This window comes from Pseudorca crassidens, chromosome 18 (assembly GCF_039906515.1).
Source record: "Pseudorca crassidens isolate mPseCra1 chromosome 18, mPseCra1.hap1, whole genome shotgun sequence".
In the NCBI taxonomy this organism is placed as follows: domain Eukaryota; kingdom Metazoa; phylum Chordata; class Mammalia; order Artiodactyla; family Delphinidae; genus Pseudorca; species Pseudorca crassidens.
Genome location: NC_090313.1, coordinates 56095881 through 56119933, shown reverse-complemented (window position 1 = coordinate 56119933; position 24053 = coordinate 56095881). Strand labels below are relative to the sequence as shown.

The 24053-nt window shown below is 36.7% G+C and overlaps 1 protein-coding gene across 1 annotated transcript in view; it reads right to left on the bottom strand.

Annotated features, from left to right (window-relative positions):
- DGKH (diacylglycerol kinase eta) overlaps positions 1 to 24053 on the bottom strand; it is a 182084-nt gene that overhangs the window by 69222 nt on the left and 88809 nt on the right. The window contains exons 5-13 of the mRNA XM_067713236.1: positions 13146 to 13250; positions 12529 to 12661; positions 8085 to 8191; positions 7263 to 7388; positions 3685 to 3787; positions 3255 to 3308; positions 2409 to 2568; positions 479 to 587; positions 222 to 361 (exon numbers count right to left, since the gene is read on the bottom strand). Of these exons, the coding sequence (XP_067569337.1) occupies positions 222 to 361; positions 479 to 587; positions 2409 to 2568; positions 3255 to 3308; positions 3685 to 3787; positions 7263 to 7388; positions 8085 to 8191; positions 12529 to 12661; positions 13146 to 13250 (1037 nt within the window). The remainder of the gene's footprint in view (positions 1 to 221; positions 362 to 478; positions 588 to 2408; positions 2569 to 3254; positions 3309 to 3684; positions 3788 to 7262; positions 7389 to 8084; positions 8192 to 12528; positions 12662 to 13145; positions 13251 to 24053) is intronic.

Sequence of the window (24053 nt, the reverse complement as noted above, 5' to 3'; positions counted from 1 at the left end):
AGAGGCCCGTGTACCGCAAATAATAATAATAATAATAATAATAATAATGGATTCATTAAACTAGTTTCCTCATTTTTTTTTTTTTTTACAATTCATTCATTCACTCAAAAAAACATATTTATTGAGTGTCTATTCTGTGCCAGGCTCTGTTCTAGACCTCAGGGGTGGACCCCCGTCAGGGGTTACCGTCAGTACAATTTTAGAAGAGAATTTGTTATTACCTGTCCAACATTTTGGTGCTGGCTCGTTCCAGCTTCTCAAGTATCTGAGGAAGTTGGGTGTCGTCATCGTATGAGCCTCCCCAGCCAAGAACCCGGGCAAGGTCATTTCCTGTACCCAGAGGCAGTACTCCCAGCTGACACTGAAAGACAGCCCCACAGGAGACCTCAGACAAGTTGACACATAGGGACTCTGACATTTCTGTACATCACTGGTCAGCGGGTTAGGATAACTAGCAGTGAAAGGAATGACCACTTGCCTGTTTATTCAAGTTGAGCTTATCAATTTCTGACAAAACCCAACCTACACTTCCATCTCCTCCACAAACAAGAATCCGGAAATTGTCAAACTTCTGGAATAATCTTAAACTGAAAGAAAGAAGTATTTTATTTTAGTGTAAGTAAATAAAAATCACGTTCCCCAATTCTTTGTCATTCTGTTAGTTATTGGTATTCATGTTCAGATTAAATATAGGAACTCTTACATATGAATTATAGTATAAAAATCAATTTGAGTGCAATGTGTAACTCAAGAAAATGTCTTAATCATAAAGCGGAAAGGAGATTATAAGTAGAAACGGAGATAAAATTAGGAAAAGAAGGGAGTGAGAAATGAGAAAACAAAAAAGAAGCAGAACCCAGGAAAGAGAATGAAAGGTAAGCGATAGGAGACGGTAAGAGTACTGACTTTTCTCTTTACTTCACAAGGATATGTTATTTCCATGAGTAGCATATTACAAACTAGGGAGAAGAATCTAGGGCACTGGTGCTCCTGAGTGGCACAGGGGCAGTTCCTCAAGAGACCCACCAAACCTTGCCCAATGTACCCCTGCCATACTCCCTGTAGCTGTTTTGCTTCCTCTTTTCCTATTCTCAGGTCAATCTTTCTACTTCTGTCTTCCTTCATCTCAAATTTTGACACATTTCACCCTGAGAATGTACCTTTGTACACCTCAAGTATTGTGGAAAATCGAAAAAAATATGGAGACAATCTCGAGAAGTTTCACAAAGGGAGTTGCTTAGAATTTTAGAGGATGGGTAGAAAAAATAAATGTCAAACATGTAAGATATTGGAACCATCGAGGATTATAAAACAGATATGCTAGAAAGGGGGACAAAGCTAACCAGCAATGGAGAGACAAAGGTGAGGAGAGAGGCTAGATGAGGAAGTGCCAGGACACATGCAGGAGAAAGGAAGGGAGGTACGAGCACATAAGGAAAGAGCTGGGTTCAAATGAAGAAGACCAACACTCATGGGACCAGAAGGGCTTGAGACAGCAAGAAAAAGGCAATGGAAACGAGAAGGAAGACCCTGAAAGGACACAGTGAAAAGAGGCACAAAGAGAGACTGAGGAGAGACACAGAGAAGATAGGAGAGTGCTAAATCACAAAACACAAAGGCCTTCTCAGGAACTGGTATCTAAAATCTTCATTTCTACTTCTGTGTTTATGATTTAAGGTGACAGTGGAACCCAAGAGAAAAGCCGAGTTGGCGTAAGTAAATTATAAGGAGATCACAGGCTCTTGGGTCAGATGACACAATATCGCCTCTTCAACAAAAATCATATATATATACACTGTATATATATGATTCAAACTGAGGCACAAAATGTATTCAAAGTGCCTCAAGGCATATTTTCCCTCTTGAAAATATATTTAAGCTTTTCCCCCCAGATTTTAGGTTATACGACATTCCAGAAAGTTTGAAATGAACAATGAACAAAAGTACTTATTTGTCATGTATGGGAACTGAGTCTGAAATCCTTGAGGGCCTGTCCTTGAGGCCCACAACAGTATCTGTGCTTTGGTTAAATAATTGATTATTTGTATTATATGCAACTCAGTACTACCCTCCCATGCAAATCATTTTCTCAAGTTATTTTTTGTATTTCTATATTTACACAAGTTGATCTACTTTGTAGAGCTAAGCAAACAGAATTGTTTGATGTAGGATATATTCTGAAACATTTTCTAAACAAACTTTAGAACTTTCAGCACCCAAGAAAGATAAATAAATATCAAAAAGTTTATGTTAAAATTTATAATCAGAACTTTAAAAAAAGGGAGATGTCAGAAGATCAACACAGAGATGTCTAGATGAATCTGCAATTTTCATCAGCTGAAAAACCAAGTGTATTTCGTGCTCAGTGCTACATATCATTCAAACGAGATTTATCAATAATCAATTACCCTAAATGAGGACCGCCATTCATCAAATCAAACACCTGAGCTGGATTTAGTAACTGTTTAAATCGGCGAAGAAACTTTACTCCCTGATTATCTCCACTCTTAGAATTGACAAAAACCAATAGAGGACTAACACAGAATGAAAATGTTGCTCTACAGAAACCTGTTAAAAAAAAGAAACAAAACACAGCACAAGATCAATACGTACAGCCTTCTCTTTTTAAACTCTTAAAAAAACTTCAGAGGAAAAAAGATAAATTCATAAATAAAGAACCTTGTTTATTACTTTAACAATGTTATCATTTAGCGCCCCCAAAAGGAGATAGGTTTATTATTTACACACTAAGACCACAGAACTTATCTTTTAAAATGTGCACTATAATGAAAAATCATACCAAAGATGGTAAAAGTATTAATCATACATAAATTGAGATCTACCACCTGCCTTAACAACACTTAATTATTAAGAGAAACCAATCATAGTCTATAAATTCACAATTGTTAAAGGATTCATTTTCATTTTCGGCATTACATTTAACTCCTCCTTGATAAGGCCTTAGAAAATATTTTTAAATTTTATAATAAATAACAGAACTTTGATATATCAGGGTTTGGTTGGGGGGATGTTAATAACACAGGTTAACAAATCATATTTTCTGCAGCTTATAATATCTATGATATCCTCTGGCATCATTTACATAAAAAGTTTGAAAAGCATAAGGCACTTTATCGATGCAAAACATTGATAAGAGTTCATGGTAAAAGCCTTTGTAATATGGTTTGCTTACAAGGAAGTTATTAGTATGCTATTCCAAAACCAGTGCTGTAAACAGGTTCTTCAGTACGTACAATTAAGTTGTAAAATTCCAGAAAAAGTGAATGAATTTATAGGAGTATAAATTCCTACAATGAAATGGTAAGAAAACACATTTCAATAAGAGCTATGCTAACGGGCAGCTTCAATTACGGAGGGGGAAAAATTGCTTATAAAAAATTAATCTTTTCATATTGCATTTTGTTACAGAATAACAATTTTATTTGCTGAAATGTAAATCTTATACACTGTAATTTCACCACTGTGTTAATAGTTATGTTTTTACACCTTAATTTTAAAACGTTCTTTTATAAATTAAATGTACTGTTCTGCAATTGAAATGGAATTATTATATAAAAACTAACCAGAATAACCAATTACAGTTCTATTTATTCTAGGAAAATAGATGTACATATCAACATTTGATATACCAGGAATATACATACTTACACTACTGCTACATACCATCAGAATCGGTGCTGTTCAGTGCAATTGGAGGTATGACAGATACTCTACATTGGCCAAGTGGACATATAGGATGATATAAATCTTTGCAGGCAGTGTGTACCTAACAACAATGAAATAAACCTTCAGGAATCATAAAAACACATCAATGTTTTATTATGGTATAAATTATATCTAAGGAACTGGTAAATGAAGATCAAGTGCATCCCAAAATGTTCAGTAATTCATAAATTACTTTAATGGCACAATATTTATACTTCTAAGGAATGGCCTAATCCTTTTAGAGATGGGAATTTGATGTGGTCTGTACAGCCTGTTTTCATGCTTGTCTCAGGCAAGTAGTATGTAGTCAGTAAACGCCTGGTGAAGGGAAGGAGAGCGGAAGAGAAGAGGAAGAAGTGCAGAGGAAGGGAGGAAGGAAGGGAGGAGGAGGGAAGGAAGAAGGGAAGCGAACGAGTGAGTGTCAATATAATTGTCCGTAGGAAATGATGATGACATCTACCTTATAAAATGCTTACAGAATTTAATGAAGATTAATACAATCTGTAATGTGTCTGCTCTTTCTGCAGTGATCTATAACTTGCTATTCACACATCTTTTATAATATTGTCATGTTATTATACTTATAAGTACATCCGTGCCTATGTTCTCAGCTAGACTTCTGGCTCTGTAAGGAAAAGGAAAAGGTCCTATTATTGCCCCCTCATCTTGGAAAATGATACACATCACAGGCACTCAGCAAGTGTGTTAACTCTATAGAACAAAAAGTTTCAAGGTCACGCAAGCAGGGCAAACGTATCAAGTAGGACCCAGGCAATTTAGAATAATTTATGTACTCAGCTAGAGAGCCTTTAAATGTTTCATTAGTAAGAGCAGGCACTTCCTAAAGCACTTATTTAATAAGGCTTTATTTCATTAGTCCTTTTAGAAAACTGGCATATCAATTAAACATGTATTTATCAAAACTTTTGAGAAAATAATTGAAATTTAATAGCGATTCTTGTTCTGCTGATGACCTAATTTTGGACCATTTCCTGTTATGACTTATAATCATTAACAATCCAAATGGATTTTAGAAAAATGAGCAAGCACAGATAGTTTTAAAGGGAATTTAAAACGTATGAGAATCATAGGGTATTTTGCTCTATGATTACAACAATGTTAAATGAGAAAAGCAGAGATAAAATTGTATCTTCACTATTTTTACAGAAAAGGTAAAACTATGCCCAGAGATTGGACAACAGCTGGAAAAATTAAGAGTTATTAGGATTGTGGAACTATGACTGTTAGGATTGTGGAACTATGGTTTTGTTTTGTTTTGAACCAGGTGACTACGTTTAGACACTAGATGTTTTGCTGTTAGAAACTCATATTTTAAAGGCATCAAAGTATCATAATGGATAAATGACAGTGTATAGGAAGTACAAGATTAAGAGGCACGTAACAAAAGTGATGGCGGCCCAGAAACCTGCATGTCTAACTGACACATGGAATGATTTCATGCAAAGGTGATATTTAAGTTTGCCAGGAAAAAAGAGGAAAGACATTCCAGAATCATCCCTTCTACAGTCTATAATAATACTTCTGTCCCATTTGCGAAATTTTTAAAATGTGGCAGAGAGTAGAACAAGCAAGTAAAAAACCTAATTTAACTCCTACTGCTTTTCTAACTCCTACTGTTAAACTTAATAAAGTTTAAAAACTGCTGACTAATTTATCCCTCCCCCGCTTTCCCTTCTGGTTACCATAAGTTTGTTTGCTATGTCTGTGGAATAAATTAGGAGTGTGGGATTAACATATACACACTATGATATATCAAATAGATAACCAACAAGGACCTACTATATAGCACAGGGAACTATACTCAATATTTTGTAATAACCTATAAAGGGAAAGAATCTGAAAAAGAATACATAAACATATATATGCAGGTATAACTGAGTCACTGTGCTGTACACCTGAAACTCACACAACATTGTAAATCAACTACAACAGAAAAAGACAACTACTGACTAAACACAAGTAGCAACCTATATATTGCAGGTAAAGACAACTTACACAAAACCTTTCTAAAATAATTCATCACACAGATGACCTGCTTTCTTTTCAAAAAATTAGAAAAGAACAGCTGAAGTTCCAGAAGTAGAGAAATAGACTTCAGTAAATGCAGACTAATAAAAATAGTGGTAGATGCATACATCAGTGGTTGTCCCCCCAAAAAAGAAATCTTAGGTGGGATGGAATCTTGATTTAAAATCCTGTTTACGTGAGCACTCCTTTAAAATAAGGAACAGCAGAAGGGGGTTTTCAGGGTTAGGGTTGCACCAAAACTCCAAAGAGAGGTATCTAATATAGTCTGCATATTATATTAAATGGGATAAAAGAAATAAAAAGTAACATCTATGTCAATAAAAGAGGCAATCGATGAAGAATAACAAAAGCATGGGGATGAAGAAAATCATGTTCGATTCAAAAATGAAAAAGAGGGGACTACCTTGGCGGTCCAGTGGTTAAGACTCCTCACTTCCACTGCAGGGGGCATGGGTTCCACCCCTGGTGGAGAACTAAGATCCCGCGTGCCCGGCAGCGCGGCCAAAAAAAATTAAAAACGAAAACGAAAAAGAAACACAAGATTGTCTATCAGGCCTGACTAAAAAATTATAGGACTTCTTTTTCTCTGTGGCCTATGGACTCAATCGCATTGATTATGAAATCAACATATCACACGCACATCTCTTGCATTTGCTCATCTTCACCGTGCTTATTAAAAGCAATGGTTTTCCGTCTTTTTGTTGGGGGGAGAGGGGCTGACTTCCAAGACTCAAAACACGACCAAACAACTCTGCCCCAAAGCAAGACAATCAGCATCGTAATCAGACAGCATCACCCGGCGCTCAGGTGAGCACTCACTGCCTCCTCGTCCTGCTTTTAGCCCCACGTCACCCTCTGAGGGGCGTGAGGTCACCCTCTGAGTTCCTGCACCGACTGCCCTCCTGCAGGGTGGAGGCCCAGTCCTCACACAGTCTGGCAGAGATGGGACCCTTGCTTGCCGTTGGCTCCACGTTACGCTGTGTCTGCTTCTCACCACTTTCTTGCACATGCAAAGAAGTTTTAAAATATTTACTTATTTATATAACATAAATGTATATAACCTAAATTATATCAGTGCACAGCCTACTGAACTCGGCTTCTTTCTCTCGGAGAACACACACGGGATTGTAGCAAACTTACACTTGGCCTGTTAATCAAAATTTGGTGGCTTTCTGTGGGTAACAGGTAGTAAAACAGGCTGAAAACAGCAAACCACTTAAGGGCGGCTAAAGCTTGATGAAAAACAATAAAACTGTGGGAAAGAGGTCCTCACACAAAGGGACAAGAGTAGGTGTCACAAAAAGGGCATTTGCAAAAGTAACCAGAGTGGAAGGAACGCATCTTGAAAAAAGATGAACCTTACAAACGGGTACGTGTACTACCAGGCTCTGCTCTGCCATAAATTCTTAGCTTTGTCTCTAAATCACACAGATGGAAAAGGTACAGAAAGAAACATTTTAAATGGAAAATAATTATAAAACTCTCACCATCGTTTTACACCAAAGGCATCTCCAGTCTTGAAGACGGAGAACGCTGCCACACGTTTTTTCACAGACAGCACACTTGGCACTCACGGGCAAGTTACCCTCGAGCCACTGGTGGGGCATAGCCAGCTGTGCAGCAGGAAGAAAGGGCAGTCAAATTAAAGACCATGGAGGACATCATTCTTAGCCAAGGGAAGAGATACAATGATTTCTTACTCTATGGAATCAGCACCATGTATCATTCGTGGCATACGTTCATTTCCCCCACATTTATTGAGCATCTATTATGCCCTGAGCACTGTAGGGATATAAAGATAAGTAAGACTAAACCCCTGCCCTGCAGGATTTGCAGTCTCGCTGAGGAGAAAGGCACATAGAGAGAATATCATAAAGTGACCACGAAGTGTTATCAGCGATTCACATGCAAGGCAGTCAAGGTTTTGAAGGTGGGGGGCACCACTGAGAGGAGGCCCCAAAGTCTCAGGAGTGAACATCTGAGTAAACGGCTGAGCTGAGCCTTAAAGAATAACTTAGTTGGCCAGATAAGGGTCCACAGCACCAGCCCAGCACAGCAACCACTCCTAAGCCCTTACACAACATTCCCCTTGAAACTTAAGAGCTGAAGGAAGCTACAAAGAACTGGACTGAAAATAAAAAGTCACAATCAACCAAAACCTTCCATCTAATCATAATAATAAACACTTCCCCTGAACCCTCTGTCGTAATTGAACTAATAGACGCTCCCACTTAATTTCCACAGGAGAGGAGAATAAAAGAGCGGAGGTGGAGGTGCCGGGGAGAGATGGGAGACAGTACTGAGTTTACCCCATCCTCGTTCTCTATGATGTCCTTCCCGATGGAGGCCAGGGTCGTCCACTTGCAGTTATTTGTTGCTCTCACTGCACACCTTTTATGAGCCTTGAACTTACACACTAAAAAAAAAAAAAAAAAAAAAAGTGAACCATTGCTAAATGAATATGCACTTTTGGACCAACAATGAAAGGAAATCACAGCATGAAATTTTAAAGTGGTCGGGGGGCAGAAGAAAAACAATATTTGTAAAAGCTTCTATTACTCTTCAATGATATTCTAAAAAGCAAATATGGCTATGTGTTTATGAAACACTTTGATCAAGCTATAGATTGCTACTTAAAGAGATTCCACTTACTCTAAAAGAAGAAAAGAAAGGAAATAAATGCAAAAAAAACTTATTGAGGAGGAGGGAGACAACATACACACAACAGAAGAAAATAAAATTCAGTAATACAGGAGGGCTGGTAACAGTCAGTTTCTAAGTCTGGGTGCTGGCTACATGAATGCGTTTAATTTGTGAAAATGCAACAAGCTGTGCACACTTCTGATATTTGCTTTTTTCTGTACGTATAATATACTTAAATCAAAAGTTTGAAACTACCAGAGAGATAAAGACCAAGATAATTCAGGCGAATTTTAAAGTGCAAGTACGTCAAGAAAATATCCAGGCATCATGGGAAATAGGTTGACGAGGGTCACAAAGATGGCACTGTCTTGAAAGTATCCTGTTGGGATGACTACATGACAATGTAGAAGAAAGGAATGATGAAGTGACGTTCCTACTACAGGCACCGCTAATTCTCCCAGGCCATATTATCAAAAAGGTGCCTGCAAAGGAGAAGTAAGAGGAAACAACCGAGACAGAAGCCGCACATACATGAAAAAACAAATAAACCACAGATGACTTGAAAAATTAACCCTTGCTTATGAAAATCAGAACTTGACTCCTACTAAGCTTATCCATCCCTCTAGGGACACACATTATCCAAGCGTTAATGGATACTGATGTTATTATAAAAGAGTTTCTGACTTTTCAGGCGGCTCCTTATCACGTGGTTTTGGAATTTCTACCAGTAAACCGTTAACAAATTTGAAATGACGGGTTACGCACCATTCTCTTTAAATTGTCCTAGTTTGATGTAACATGAAAACGAAGGGGTCAAGTAAAATAATTAAGATGCCTATAACCAAATGTTCAGAATGCTTCAAGTATCATGAATAGCCGATATATAAATGGCCACTTAAATTGAGCTGGTTTTTCCTTTAAAAATATTAGTCTATAGACACTGGCAATGTTTCATTTACCTGCTCTTTTGTGTACAATGGCAAGCTCTTTCCTAGAAATCATACTATTTTTGTTATAAATGACTTTGTGACTAAGCACAGACTTCGTATAGGAAACAAGTTTTCAACTGAATTTTACTGCTGATAAACAACAGTATAAAGAAACAGCACCATAGGAAATTAGCTTAGTTTGAAAAAAAAATTTAGCATGACCGTTCCTTTTTGCTCCAAGTGACTTTTAAATTATTTAATATTTTAAACTATTTAAAAGTTGTCATCTGTTACTGTATTTCTCAAGAGCATGGTTCTAGTTTTAGTTCTAGTTTTAAACAGCAGGCTGCTTTTTAAGTACAAATAAGTACTTGATATTAACAGTCAGTATTTTTTCTAAGAGGTAAAGAAGGAAGTAAAAAGAGGGCAACAGAGTATAATTTCATGGCTTTTTGAAGATTTTGCCATTAAAAATCAAACAGCTCATTAAAAATAAAAATCACTTTTGTAATAATAAAGTTCTTCATGCAATGAGCCTTGAGAATTACAAAGTTGCTTAATACAACATATACAACATATAATGATAAAAAATAAAACAAACTGAGCTGTAACTATGGACACTAAGGAATGGACTTGATTACTAGGCACCTTAATTTGTGCCTAGTAATTAGCTGACAATTAATTTTCTCCAAACAAGTTATTCTGAAATAAGGCACTTTTTCCTGACCTGTAAATTCATTATTTTAAAACCATAAAACATAAAAAATATAGTGACATGAAACAAATTATGATTCTTTATTGCAATATTCAATCTTTACCACTTTGTAAGTGTTCATGGGTACTTAACATAAAAATAAGTACCCATGTGGAGATATTTATGCTGTTGATTTAAAAAAAAAATCACCACTTAACTTTTTATTCTTAGAGTGCTGTATAAATAACTGTGAAGCACAATTATGCTCTGAAACTATAATTAACATTCTCAATTGACTTACGGGATTATTTATGAAATGTATTTTCTGTTTTCTATTTTTCATTCATATATTTTGCATATGCAAGGCTTTAAAATCATAATTTTAGTTATTATTCAACACAAGACACAGACTCTTTACTGTGAAAACAAGGGCAGAAAGATTAAGTAAATTTAGTGGTGGCATTGCACACTGGAAGCGAGATTCCATTCTAATACAATGTTATTCATTGTCATTGTTGAATGAATTTTTCTTGTATTTGCATCTCTGTTATAACTTTTAAAGCGTCTTGTATTTTAAGCCCTTAGTTTTATCAAGCAACAGTTTATTCAGATTTCAAGGGGGTTTCTAAAGTTTAACTTTGCTTACAGTAAAAATATCCTAAATAACTACAGTCTCATAAAATAAAAAGGCAACTTTTTTGTATATTCATAAAACCCTTGGGATTTTTAAAACCTTCTGCTGCAGTTTTAAAAATACTCCATGGGCAAGACGCTGAAGATTTAAAAGTTTTATTAGCAGAGAAAATGAATACTAACATATATTCCCCTAAAAATATAATTTAAAAATACTATAATTGAGACTTTAAAAAAGTCAGGAACTTACTTAGTAATAGAATAATGTTAACACATGTATTTAAAGACTTTGAAGTTTTTTATTCTCACCAGCTAATATAGTTTTTATTTTTCTTTTAAAATGCTTAGAAAAATATTCAGTCATCCCACTATTAACTTCAATTCCTAAACAGTTAACTATATTTAATAACACATAACTCTCAAAACAGAAGGATACCACAGATCAGATCTAAGGCTATTTTAGATCTGATTTTTTTTTTTAGCATTTTGAGGATAATAGACTATAAGGTAATAGTAAAAAGACCTTCAAAATAACCCCACATAATATTACAGCCCTAGTAGAGTTACAGGAACACTTTTAGATCACTAAAGTCATAAAGACCAATTATATCTTTGTTTGCAATCATTCTTTAAATCTAAAAAAAAGTTTAATGCCTCCTCCAAATTCTCATTTTCGTGAATTTTAATGCATCAAGCCATGATGCAATCTGTAATTGTTTACTTGGTGAACTTCTTATATAACGCAGTTACAAATGTCTACCATATATTTGACTAGAAAAGTAGTGTTATTGTAGGTACTCTCTCATTTCATTTTCATAGTACTCTGTGAGGTATAAATGACTATTATCCCCATTGTACAGATGAGGAAGCAAAAGTCTAAAAGGGTTAAACTACTCCTGGTCATAGTTTGTGGTGGTAAAACTGGAATTGGAACCCACGGGGTTTAACTACAGAGCTCTATTCTTATCCACTAGGCTGTGTCATTGTCATATTAAATAGCTGAAATACTGACATATCTTGGATTTTGTAATTTAAAATGAATTAAAACTATGACTCCATTTCTATTTTATTATTTACTTATGATATAGTTTTATTACAAGATTACCTAAGAATTTTTTGTATTAGAGAGAAAAGCTAAATAATGGTATTATATGTAGTTCAAAAGTAGTACACAGTGATGGAATCACTGAGGTATTAGATTAAATAAATCTAAAGAACGTATGAGTTTTCTCTTGTTGACTATTAATGTATTTCTTTTAAGTGGTTGCTGTTCTTAAATTTAAAAATAACCCACAAATCCTGCGATGAGAACAGCAGCATAGACCTTATTTTTAGAAAACTTTAAAGAAATTTAAAAGGATGACATCCGTTTAAATTAAACATAAATGAAATAAAACATTTAAAACAATGCAACATAAGTAACAACCTAAATCCTGCCAAAAAGTATATACTGTCCTCACAGAAAGTTTTGTTCTCTGTAATTAAACAGAACAGAAAAAGAATACTAGAAAATTAGAAGGATACACAAAGTCTAAAGAATTTTCTTTAAGGGTAGTTGCTAGTTCCTCAGGAGGGAAATGCTACATTTTGATTTATACGTCCCTTCAAATGATTTTATGTTATCTTTTCCTGAGCCAAAATATTTTCCAAGTTGGTCCTATGTGTGCAGAGCTTCACTTTAAGCCACAGTAAAATTAAAACACTCTGGTCCCACTGACACGCTCCCAGCTACTGCTTCCACCCAAGGGAAATGTCTTCCTATGATGACGTTTCTCTGTTCACAGATGTACCCGTGGCAGCGTGTTTACAGTAAGGTCAGTGTCATGGGAGAACAAACCCTGGATGTTACTGTACCTTCGCAGGACAGGCCATGGGAGGTGACCCCAGAAAGACTCTCTCGGCAGACGTTACAGAAAGTGGGTCGGGCATGGGAGCAGGCGTACCAGTTATGCATCCCTGAGAAATGTTCCACATTAAACTGGGCCACCTAGAAATGAGACGTTAGCACAGATTTGCAAAACAAGAGAACAGGACTACGTTTGGAATGTATATAGTTATGATTACAATTTCAAATCCACAATTTTTTTTTTTTTTTTGCGGTACGCGGGCCTCTCACTGTTACGGCCTCTCCCGTTGCGGAACACAGGCTCCGGACGCGCAGGCTCAGCGGCCATGGCTCACGGGCCCAGCCGCTCCGCGGCATGTGGGATCTTCCCAGACCGGGGCACGAACCCGTGTCCCCTGCATCAGCAGGCGCACTCTCAACCACTGCGCCACCAGGGAAGCCCTCAAATTCACAATTTTTAAAACTAAAACACTTTGCTTTAACTTAAAAAAAAATCAGTACCAGGTTTAAACAAGTTGCTGAATGAATCTACACGTACTTTTTTTTTTCGCAGAATATAACTTTAGCGCTACGGTTCACATTTATTCTCTAAGAACACGAGATGACAGGAGAGAGGCTACTTTACCTCGTAAGTTTCTCTGGTCTGTACAGACTTCAGCGAGCTGATCCAATCCTCCATCTCTTTCCTATTCTCAGCGCAAAGCATTAGTCTTCTGAATGGAGTGATTATCTGAAAGGGATAGTGCAACCTGATTGTTATTAACCAACAAAGAGAGATTATTGCAAGACCTAACAGTTTACAAGGTGGTACCATTTCTAATCTCTTGAGTCCTTACTTCCTTGATGAAGAAAGTAAGATTCTCTGTAAGGTAAGTGGATTTAGTTCTCAGTGTGATACAAGGTGGTCCAGGAAAGAAAAAGTCTAAGGAGACTTTTCTTCTCTTTGCCTTCATTGCTATTTACTTATCAGGCTTTCTAGCCTTTTACCCAAGGCTATGAACTCATATAAGCAGAATATTCTTGTTTCATGTAATATATCTTGAAAATGGATTCTAAATAAAAATCAAAATAATTCATAGTGAGCTAGAATTAACCCATATTTTTCAATATGGAAATTTTGAAAAATCAAAGGAATGCAATATTAAATGATTTCATAATTGGTTTATAATAGTATCAAGACTATTCTACTTTAAATAATGTTGGGTTTACAGATCCTTTCCATGGCCTATTTTAATATGATTTATGTGACGGATTTTCTTCCCATTGTGTAGAACTCCACTGTACTACTTTTTAGCGAGAACAGGGAAGAAGAATTAGCATATAAGTCCTTTAGTTGGCTTTAAGGGATGAAAATAATTGTGACTTTCATCTTTTTATCATGTTTCCAAAGAAGGCAAATTAATTATATCAAGAATCTTAAAGCAAGAGGAATAAAATTTCATGCTGTTATAGCACCAGAAACTTCCAAGTAAGATTCTGAAATGACTTGAAAGCAGGCCCTATTTATGTGTGAATACAATATTCTGGTTGCAACCTTGAAGTTGCTAAATTTTAAGCATTTACTTCAAAGAAGAGACCATTTACTTATTTGTGAAAGAAAAGCAATATGTTACATTCCCACCTAGAACCTATTTCCAAATAATAAATTATATATTTACTTGTAGAGAAAATTAGAAATTTCCCCAGGTTAAAAGCCATTTGATCAAGTGATAATCTACATATTGCGGTAGAGAGAGCAGATTTCCCAAGTTACGGAAAAGCAATAATTATCTCTAAAAAAAAAGGAACCCTTCCCAAAAGGAGTAAACTAGCAAGCCTCAATCACTAGTGTTCATCTTAGAAAATAAGTCCATTATTCAAAGCTATAGAGCTCAGTGCAGTTGTAGCTACTCACCAGTCCCTGCTTCCTCTCATCTCTCATTAGTTTAGGCTACACAATCCTTCCATAGACTAAGGGGCCTTTAATACACTGGACAGGCACTCATGCTTAAATACAGCCGGCCAGACGTCACATGGATGTCGAGCATTAACCATCCAGCACTGGATATTTGTTAATTGCATATGAAATTGAACAGAACCTCACTTTTGCATTTTCTTCTGTTTTCCACTACGCTCCTTGGATAAAGCTTATTAGCAATTGGTCACTCCTCTTCCTCAATAAATAGTTAATGCAAAGAGCAATGCCTCCCTCATTACTTAGGAGCCAAATGGATGCTTTATTGCTTCAAAATGTTTTTCTAGGACAGCTCATGAAATGCCGCAGAGAGGGACCATTAAAGCATAATACACCCCTGGCTCTGATGACTGGCACAGCACTCCAGAAATCTCTGTGTGTCAATGGACTGACTGAATCAATCTGATATTTATCTGAATAAATATCACCTCTAGCATGTTTTATTTAAATTTTCTGCTATACTATATGATGTAACGCTAAGGATTCCCTCTCTCTCATTAAGATCTTAGAGTGAGTGAGACATGTATTACTTAGGTAAATAAACCAGGCTTTCTATTGTATTCTTCAATTTTGTTTTTTTGTTGAATTCTAAGTAAAGCAGGATGTCCGATGGTTTTAACTATCTTTAATGCCTTTCTATTCTTTAAAAGCCATTGTGAATTCAATAAAAAGAGGGGAAATGATAGAGAAATAGCTTCTAATTTTTCTTGTAGCTTTTGGAACTACATAAATGCCTCAACTCTAAAGGATTTCGGCAACATAAATCATGCATGTACCTCATACGCTGACGAAGTAAAACGTTTACATTTGCAATTTCTCCTTTTTTTAAAAAAATGTGTTTTAAAATAGGCAGTAATAAGTAAAGATCATGACATATTCTTAAAATAAAAGCTAAGTTTTTAAGAGCCAAACAGAAATTATAAATAATTGTGATTTACAAGCCTTGTGATTAAGAAATCTATTATAAAGTTACATTATAAGATGTTGACATAAGGAAAGAAAATCCTTCATAAATCGTGCGATGCAGAGATGTCTCGCTTTGTGGCTGCAGGGTGAAAAATACCTCAGGCAGCAGCCTCGGACCAACTGAAGACAAGGCTGGTTTACCAAGCAAGCCTGTAACATCTCCCAGATTGTCCCTTTCCTCTCTGGGCTAATCACTCCTCAGGCCTCCAATGCTCTGAGTCCCCTCCCCAGCTTTTACTTAAATTCTTCCTCATCGCTGACCTTTGTAGAAAAGAATATGCCAACAGTCCCATCTGCTAACTGACAGGCTCTAGCTGTATCCTCACTGAACCTCATTACACTACAGTAGTTCCTCATCCAAATCTTTGTCAGGAAAATATCTGAGGAGCCGCAGACTCTGAAAATTATCTGAAATTTATCTGAAATTCTGAAAGCCTTTTTATTATGACAAGGGAGTAGGGTGGGGAGATGGAAGGATAGAGGTGGGGGCTATTCCCAGGGAAGACTCTCTGAGCCTGTTGGGGGCCAAAGCCAGGATGTTTCTAGAACTAGAGGACTCTTTAACTTTCTTGAAGGATCTGCAGTTTATCTACCCTAAAGTGTCCCTTAGCCCCTGGCCTCATCTTAACCCTTACTTTTACCCTCTCTTCCCACTACCGCAACATTCCCAAATGACTTTTTTCAGGCACATCTGAACTTACGTCAGTAATTAGTTTCTTCAAACTATAACCACCACTCCCATCTCAGGTCCTGGGAAATACACCTGTCATCCACCCCAGCATTTATTGAGTGTTTACTGCATGCCAGAGCCTGGGCATACAAACTAACCATATGGGCTTTGCCTTACCAATCTATAAGGGAGATGGGTAAGTAAACCAAGATTTGCCTGTCCGAAAAAGTGCTATATAAGATGGAGTACAAAGGAAAGACATCTAAATTCGTTTTCTAAGTGCTACTTCAAATAATATACAAACTCCACAGGAATAGAGATATTGTTCTACTTTGAGAGTTACTGGCCTCTAAGGGTTAATCCAACAACACTATTATGTTGTATAAGGATCAAGAATTTCTCAGTCTGGGAAAGCACGTAAATACATAAAACAGATATAAAACAATCTGGCATTAAATATATAAAATTCCATCAAAGAGTACCATTATAGTTAAGACTTTAAATATATAAACATGCACAGGAAAAAAACCCCAAATACCGTACTGGTTATCTTTCAGTGAAAGAATTGCAGATAATTCAAATATGATTTTTTTTTTGGTTGGTTTATGGTTTCTAAAGTAAATAGGTAGTGTTTCAGTAACAAAAACATTCTTTAATTTTTTTACTAACAGAAGAATGGGAATTTAGAATTTAAAACTTTGCACTGTTCCAAAGCTGGAGTTTTCCAACTTGGCTGCACTTTAAAATCACATGGGAGACTTTTAAAAACCCCAACGTCCAGGCTATGCTCCACACCAATGAACTCAGAACCTATGAAGGTGGGACTCACCTACCAGTTTTTGTTTTATTTTTTTTAACTCCCAGGTGAGTCTGAAGTGCAGCCAACTTTGGGAACCTGTGTTCTAAAGATATTTTATTGCAAATTCCCAACTGGAAACCACTCATGTAACAGCAGAGTGATTCACTGCCTAAACCCTGGAGTCAGACGGACTCAGGATGAATACCAACAGCATCCCTTCTTACGTGTGTGGCTATGAACGTTTCCTTGAGCCTCAGTTTCGTATCTGCAAGAGCTCTGCTGAGTGTGGTGTGGGTTAGAGAGACAACCCAAGCAAAGCCTTCAGCACAGTGTCTGTTACAAGCCAAGCCTCACTAAATATTAGCATCACAATTATTCTCAGCGCTGACAGGGATGACGTACATGTTTACAGCTTTCTTCTATAAGGTATATATTTCTTGTGTAAGTGCGGTACACAGACAAAAGTAACAGGAGCTTAGGACAAAAACGGAGGCATTTTGCCAACGGAATAGTCACTGACTAGCAAACCACCAAAATAGAAATAAAGATAATGACCTATGCCTTAGAAGACATTAGGAAAACATCAACAAACTCATTAAGAAGAAATGGTCTCCCCTCCCCTTCAATGCACTGCGTCTAACCTTACCCAAAGCAGGAATATAACGGCAAAAGGCTTACCAAAGAGCATGAGATCCCAGTACAGCAGTGAAAGAGTTCAGAATGCCGTCTCTAGTAGGTATCATGCCTAAACTGTTCAAGATAGAGGGTTCCTCCTTTTAACTCAGATTTCTGATTCTGCAATGAAGGAAATTCTGCAACCTTCTGTGTAACTTTAAGGGTCCAACAACTTCTTCTGTTCAAAAATTCTTATTTCTAATCTAAAGTTGTTTACAACATACTGATCACATCCGCACCCTGGCATACTTATTGTTGTATCTTTAGTGATTAATCCTGAATAGCCCTGACTGAAATAAGGATTCATTTGCAGTGAGAAGCCTTTCTTGGAGAGCAGGACAAACAAAAAGTTTAGTTGTGCTATAACAATGTTTGTTGTCTGTACTTACTATAACTTAGGGGATATAATTTGACTTTTGTTAAAGCCCCATCAGGTATAAACACGTGTCTTTATAACACTAGGTTTGCTATACCTGAAATTGCCTAAAGCTCAGTCTTAATATTCCTCTTCCATCCTTCCTCATAAAGTCTATATCCGTCTCTTAAATTATATATGTTCCTTTTTTTTCCATTCTTCATTTTTGGAATGAAGTAATTCACTTTAACAGCTTAAATGTGCCAAACTGCAACGTAGTTGCGAAACACTCCACACATATGTAGTGTTCTACAAAATACATCTTATGTATTCTGAGAGCAGAGATACTTCAAAGAGTAAATAGGGATCACTACATCCAAGGGCATAGGTCTTTAATGATGTGTTTGTACCTGAATCAAGAGTTTTTTCAAAACATAGACAACCACGCTCCAAGTTAGATTTGGTGAATCAAAATCTTATTTTGGGGGGAGACGTGGATAATTTCAGATGGAAATAACTGTATATTGGCAAAACTATACAGGTAATTCTGGTGCACACCCATTTATCAACCACGAAGGGTAGGTAACGGAAGCATCCAACTTTCCCATTAGTCAAAGCAGGATCTGGTCTAAAATAATGTAAAGAAAGTGCTCTTAATCTTTATGGGCCCCTATCTCCCTTTTCTGCTCCCAAATTTCCAGTGTCTCATCTGCCCCTAGTAATATTTCTTTGTGTGGGACCCATCTGTGATAGCCTCCCACCTATAGCACCCCACGTGATATAACAGAGTTTACAAAGTGGTGATCTCTGAGGTTTTTGTGGCCATTTCTGTTGAACCATGAAGTGCTGTGTTGTAAAACAACAAGTTAATATCCATCACATTAGACAGGTTCTTTGCTCATCACAATACAAGCAGCTTAAATCTATTTTCTTCAGCTGGCCACTCCACACACGTAACGGTCCATGGAGGCATCTGAATTTGCAAATCCTATACAAACTCCCATGACTCCTTTGCCTTCTAGGGTCAGTGCTTCCCTATTTTATTACAGTCGCCTCAAGCCCCATCGGTTTTCTCAGGTGACAACTACTGATCTAAAGAGTAATTTTTTCTGAGGTGTTGATAGACGAGAAAGGTTTATTTTCTCCTAAGGGTGCCTGAAGTTTAACAGGAGACTTAATAAAAGTACAGAAGGTCACGACGAATGTATTTCTGGTACCAAGACCAAAGAAAGTGCCACAGGTATTTTCAACAGAGAGTGTAATTTAAATCAGATAGTATAATTAAAATAAAAGAATTTTAGATTAGGAAGAGACTTTCTCATACTGACGCAATACCATAAACATTATTCATTTTATAGCTGTAATCGCTGTGGAGTCTGCAGTAAGTGCTCACGATGAAAGACTAGGTTCCATGAAATCCTGGAACCCAAATTTCACAATATCTAAAATAATGTAAAATAACTTATAAAGATGTAAGGGACTAATGGTAAGACCGAGATCAACAGGTAATTCACGTACATGGGAGAACCTATCAATCTACAGCTGGAATTTATAAAGCAATTTTGCTATGCAGGCGGCACACTATGTAAATATCAGTAGGATGCTAATTCACATTGCTGGGTAGTTGAACTAAGGTCTTCCCTACTCTCTTTCAGAATGATCTAAAAATCTTTTCATATGTCTGTTTAGGACCATGTTTAGATTTATAAACAAACACACACAGACCCTTTACGGAGAGTATGTGAAGAGTCAAAAAGCATATCTGAAAATCATTCTACACTTTTGTTTTTGGCTGAGTGATCATCCTCCTAGCTGATGAGTCCTTTCAGCTGAATAACAACCTACTGATCTTAGTGGGCATTCCTGGAATGTAGAGTAGGACGTATCAAACGTCCCCATAGGCTCTCATAATAAAGGGGGAGGCATTAGTCATGGACTTGAGGAAACCTGTCTCAAAGCTGCTTATTATCCTATCCAAGAAGAAGGTATATATCATCTGGATATGATATTAAATTCAAAAGTCAAACTACAACAATAATTACCTATACATTGATATAAATATTTGAGAATTCTGTGGCATAGATATGAAACGTTACTCCCTTGGGGCAAGATTCTACAAAAAAATGCAAGTATTGAAAAAATAAATTCTAATGGAAATTTGTTTGTAAGTACATAAAACATTTATTCTGAAAAATCTACTAATTATAGAAAGGGAAAGACTCCTGGATGAGAGCAGAACATCTTTGCTAGGAATATGTGTCTTCTTATCTACAAGAACACTTGACTACAGACTTATGGCAAAAAGGCAGTAACACATTGATTCTTCAATCATCTCTGTAAATTAAGTCTGGTGTTAATTTTGTTACAACATATTGAAGAGAAAAAAAAATCTAGAAGCTCAATGAGTTTTCCACAATTACGTAACCCACTTCCTACATGAGGAGTTTAAAAAGTGTTACAGCAAATTAAAAAAAAAAAAAGATTATTCCTTCACTGTAAAATACTGAATTGAGTAACTATGGTCAACTCAGTAAATCTCTTTCACAGCTTCTCCATACCTAGGCTTTTGTTTGAGAAGAAAGATGGAAAAGAGCTAGAGCTAAAACTGGCAACCATATTTTAAGGGATGCCTACTGAAGAATGAGGGGCCAATACAATGATGTGAAAGATCTGCTTTAAAACACTTCAGATAAAATAGGGAAGAGCGAATGGATGAAGCAAGTGTGGCAACAATCTAGATAATAGTAAGAGCTGGGCAGTGGGCGTGTGAGCGTTCATCACAGTTATCCTGAGTCTGTGTATATTTGAAATTTTTCACAATTAAAAAAAAAAATGTACCAAATGTTTGGGAACCCCAAGCAAAACCCTTCAAGGAACTAAGAAGATGAGGGACGTGGGTGTCTTAAGTCTCAGCTTGCAGGCCATACCCACCAGGACCCAAGCCTCTGACCTCCTACCTCTTTCTCCCATAGCAAACTCAAATTAGATGAGTAACGTGGTTCCCTTTCTCAAGTGACCTAAGATGTCCACAGGAGCTAGTGAAGTAAGACTTCTGATCGCTGACTGAGATGGGGTGGAAATAAGCTGCAGGGAGCTGTGCGAATTTTACTTCCATCTAATTCTGGAGTTTCAGTGACTCTGCTTAAGATTAGTTCTGTAGATCATAAAAGTTGACTAAGGAATCATGGCTTCATAACAATGTCGTTTTCTGTGCTAATTTGATTTTCCTCAAATATAAATAAAACATAAATTCTGGTACCTGTTTCCATGAAAAAAGGAACCACAGATGTCAATACTATCAGTACCAATATTCTCAGTATTTCCACAGGATCTCACTTTCTAAAAAGCAAAGTTACCCTTTACTTGAATTTAAAAATATAAAATACTCTAAAATCAAAATTTTATTGAAAAGCATTTAATGAAATGTTAACACAATAAGACAGAGACGCGTAAGCTGGCAGAATCCAAATATTTTTCAAATGAGCAACTGAACTCAACATTATATAATTTATATAGTCTTAGAATCCTTACAAAAACTGTAAAAGAAACCAGCCTATTTAACATCTTTATGGGAATATCTTGTCTTTAAGGCTTTGTTTCATACTAATGGTCCTAACCGTCACTTCCCAGAAGCATCTGGTTCACTAGAGAGCCAAAGGTAGAAGGACATAGTGAAATCTTACAGGGTAGAGACGACAGTCCCTTTGAGGTTGTGCTCTTCTCCCTGCTCTCCCTGGAAAAAGAGACAAGGCGAAGGTTTCAGGGAGTCTACCAGGAAAGGCTATAAGTGTTACCTGCTGGAGTATGCTACTGTATCATTTACATAGATAAATTACTTGTACAATGACAAACCACTGTTTCTTTGAAGACTAATAAAGTTTGGATCCAAGTCAGTACTAAAAGTCTCTTAGAATTCAAATGAACTATAATTATTAATGTTAGTCAATCCCTATTGTATTAGTTTCCTATTGTTGCTATAACAAAGTATTCTCATACAGTTGTAGTAGTCAGAAGTTTAAAATCAAAGGTGTCAAAGGGCTGCATCCCTTCTGGAGATGGTAGGAGAGAATCTATGTCCTTGTTATTTCAGTTTCTAGAGGCTGCCTGCATTCCTTGGCTTGCAGTGCCTTCCTTGCATCATTCCAACCTTCTGCTTCCACAGTCTCATCTTCTCTGACTCTGATTCCTCTTGTCTCCCTCTTATAAGGACCCCTGTGATTACACTGGGTCCACTCCAGTAATCCAGGATAATCTCTTCCCAAGATCCGTAACATAATCACAACCACAGAGTCCCTTTTGCCATATAAAGGGGTGTTCACAGGTTACAGAAATTAGGATGTAAACACCTTTAGGGTTCATTATTCAGCTTACCACACCCACAAAGTAAATATAATACACAGTCATAACTTTCGATATTGCAATAATGAACTGGTAAATCAATGACACCTCTACTATATTTTCTTATTATAGTCACAATTTTAATTAATATCCGTGGGTGCAAACAACTTTTCTTCAAAGGAATTAATAATTAAGTTCCTTAAAAATAGGAGGCTCTCATGTTGATAAATAAACAGAAGTATTACTCCCGCAGCATCCTACATTTTCAGAGTGCCTTGCTGTCAATATGGTCACATACATTATCTCAGTTAATCATCCATATCTATAGCTGGCCTACGTGATAGATAAAAAGAAATTTAGCCTGTTTAAAATCACAAACTCGTTAAATAGGAGAGCCAGAGTTTACAGTCAGAACTTCCGGCTTCATATCATAACCTCTTTCCTTGTTAAACCAGACAAGTAGAGCTTGTTTCTCAGCTGCCTTTATGTGCACCATACAACCCTGCTGAAAGTGAAATCTCTTGTGCTATAATTTGACCTGTCCAACTCTCAGAAACCAAGAGTCATCAAACCAATTATGTCGATTGAAAACAAAAGGGTTAGGATAAAGCAAGTTTCAGACTAGCAATAACAAAATAATATTTCCTGTAAATAATTAAGCTACAACTTCATTTAACTATATAATAGTATTTATAACTAAAATATCACTAAAAATACACTTAGCTCACCAAAATTGGTTTAAAATAAGATCTAAAAATTACTGATCAGCATTCTAAGAGGAGACCAAAATCAAGTAATATTTACACTGCCAATATAAAGCAAGCCTATTTCACAACTACCAAAGGGAATTAAAAGAATTCAGAACTGAAAGTCAGGCCACACAAATCAGCTGTGTAATTCTATGTAGTTTGCTTAGTGTTTGCAAGTTTGCAAGCTCCCCATGAGTCCAACACCGAAGTGTTTGAAAATCAGAGCTGACTAATAACCTGATAACCTTATCTAAGGTCCCACTTTCACTCGCCACCACAAGGCGCTATTCTCCCCTTTATAGCACTTTTCTCCACTTAGATAATAACATCTGGTTATTTTCGGACTCCATCCACTTCATGTCTGTTGCACAATTGTATTCTAAAAGTCAAACACACACATACAAACACACAAAACATAAATAAATAATGATAAATACAAGTCAAACATAAGTGTAGCACAGAGCATATTAATGTCTTAAGCAATGGGCAAAGATAATGGGTTAGATGAGCTATAACATTACGAGAAAAGTGCTGAAGGTTACCTACGGTGATAGTTTAAAAACTTACACTCTCTATTTGAATCCATCCATCAAACTACTCATTCAGTCACTAGAAAATGTAAAGAGTGCCTATTATATGCCGAGCAATATTGCAGCCCTGGAAATACTCTGTCCTTTCACTCAAGGAGCTCATGGTACAATGGGGAACACAGATACGTAATTTCAATATAGTCAGTTCCTGTCGTCTTCCAAACCATTTTGGCCTGACTTAAAAGATCCTTCAAGATCTGGACCCTTATCTATGCTCTCAGCACCCAGGGTGCAACTAGAATACAGTGAAAGGGCAGCTAACCAAAACTGAAGGATCAGGGAAAGCTTTGTGGGAGATGACACTCAAGCATTTAAGGATGAATGTCAAGTAAGATTTCGGAGGGGATGGGGAGGAAGCCAGAGAAGGGGAAAGGAGGAAGGGATATTGCAAATGAAGGGACACACAAACACACAGATGAAGAAAGGTCAAGGTAAGG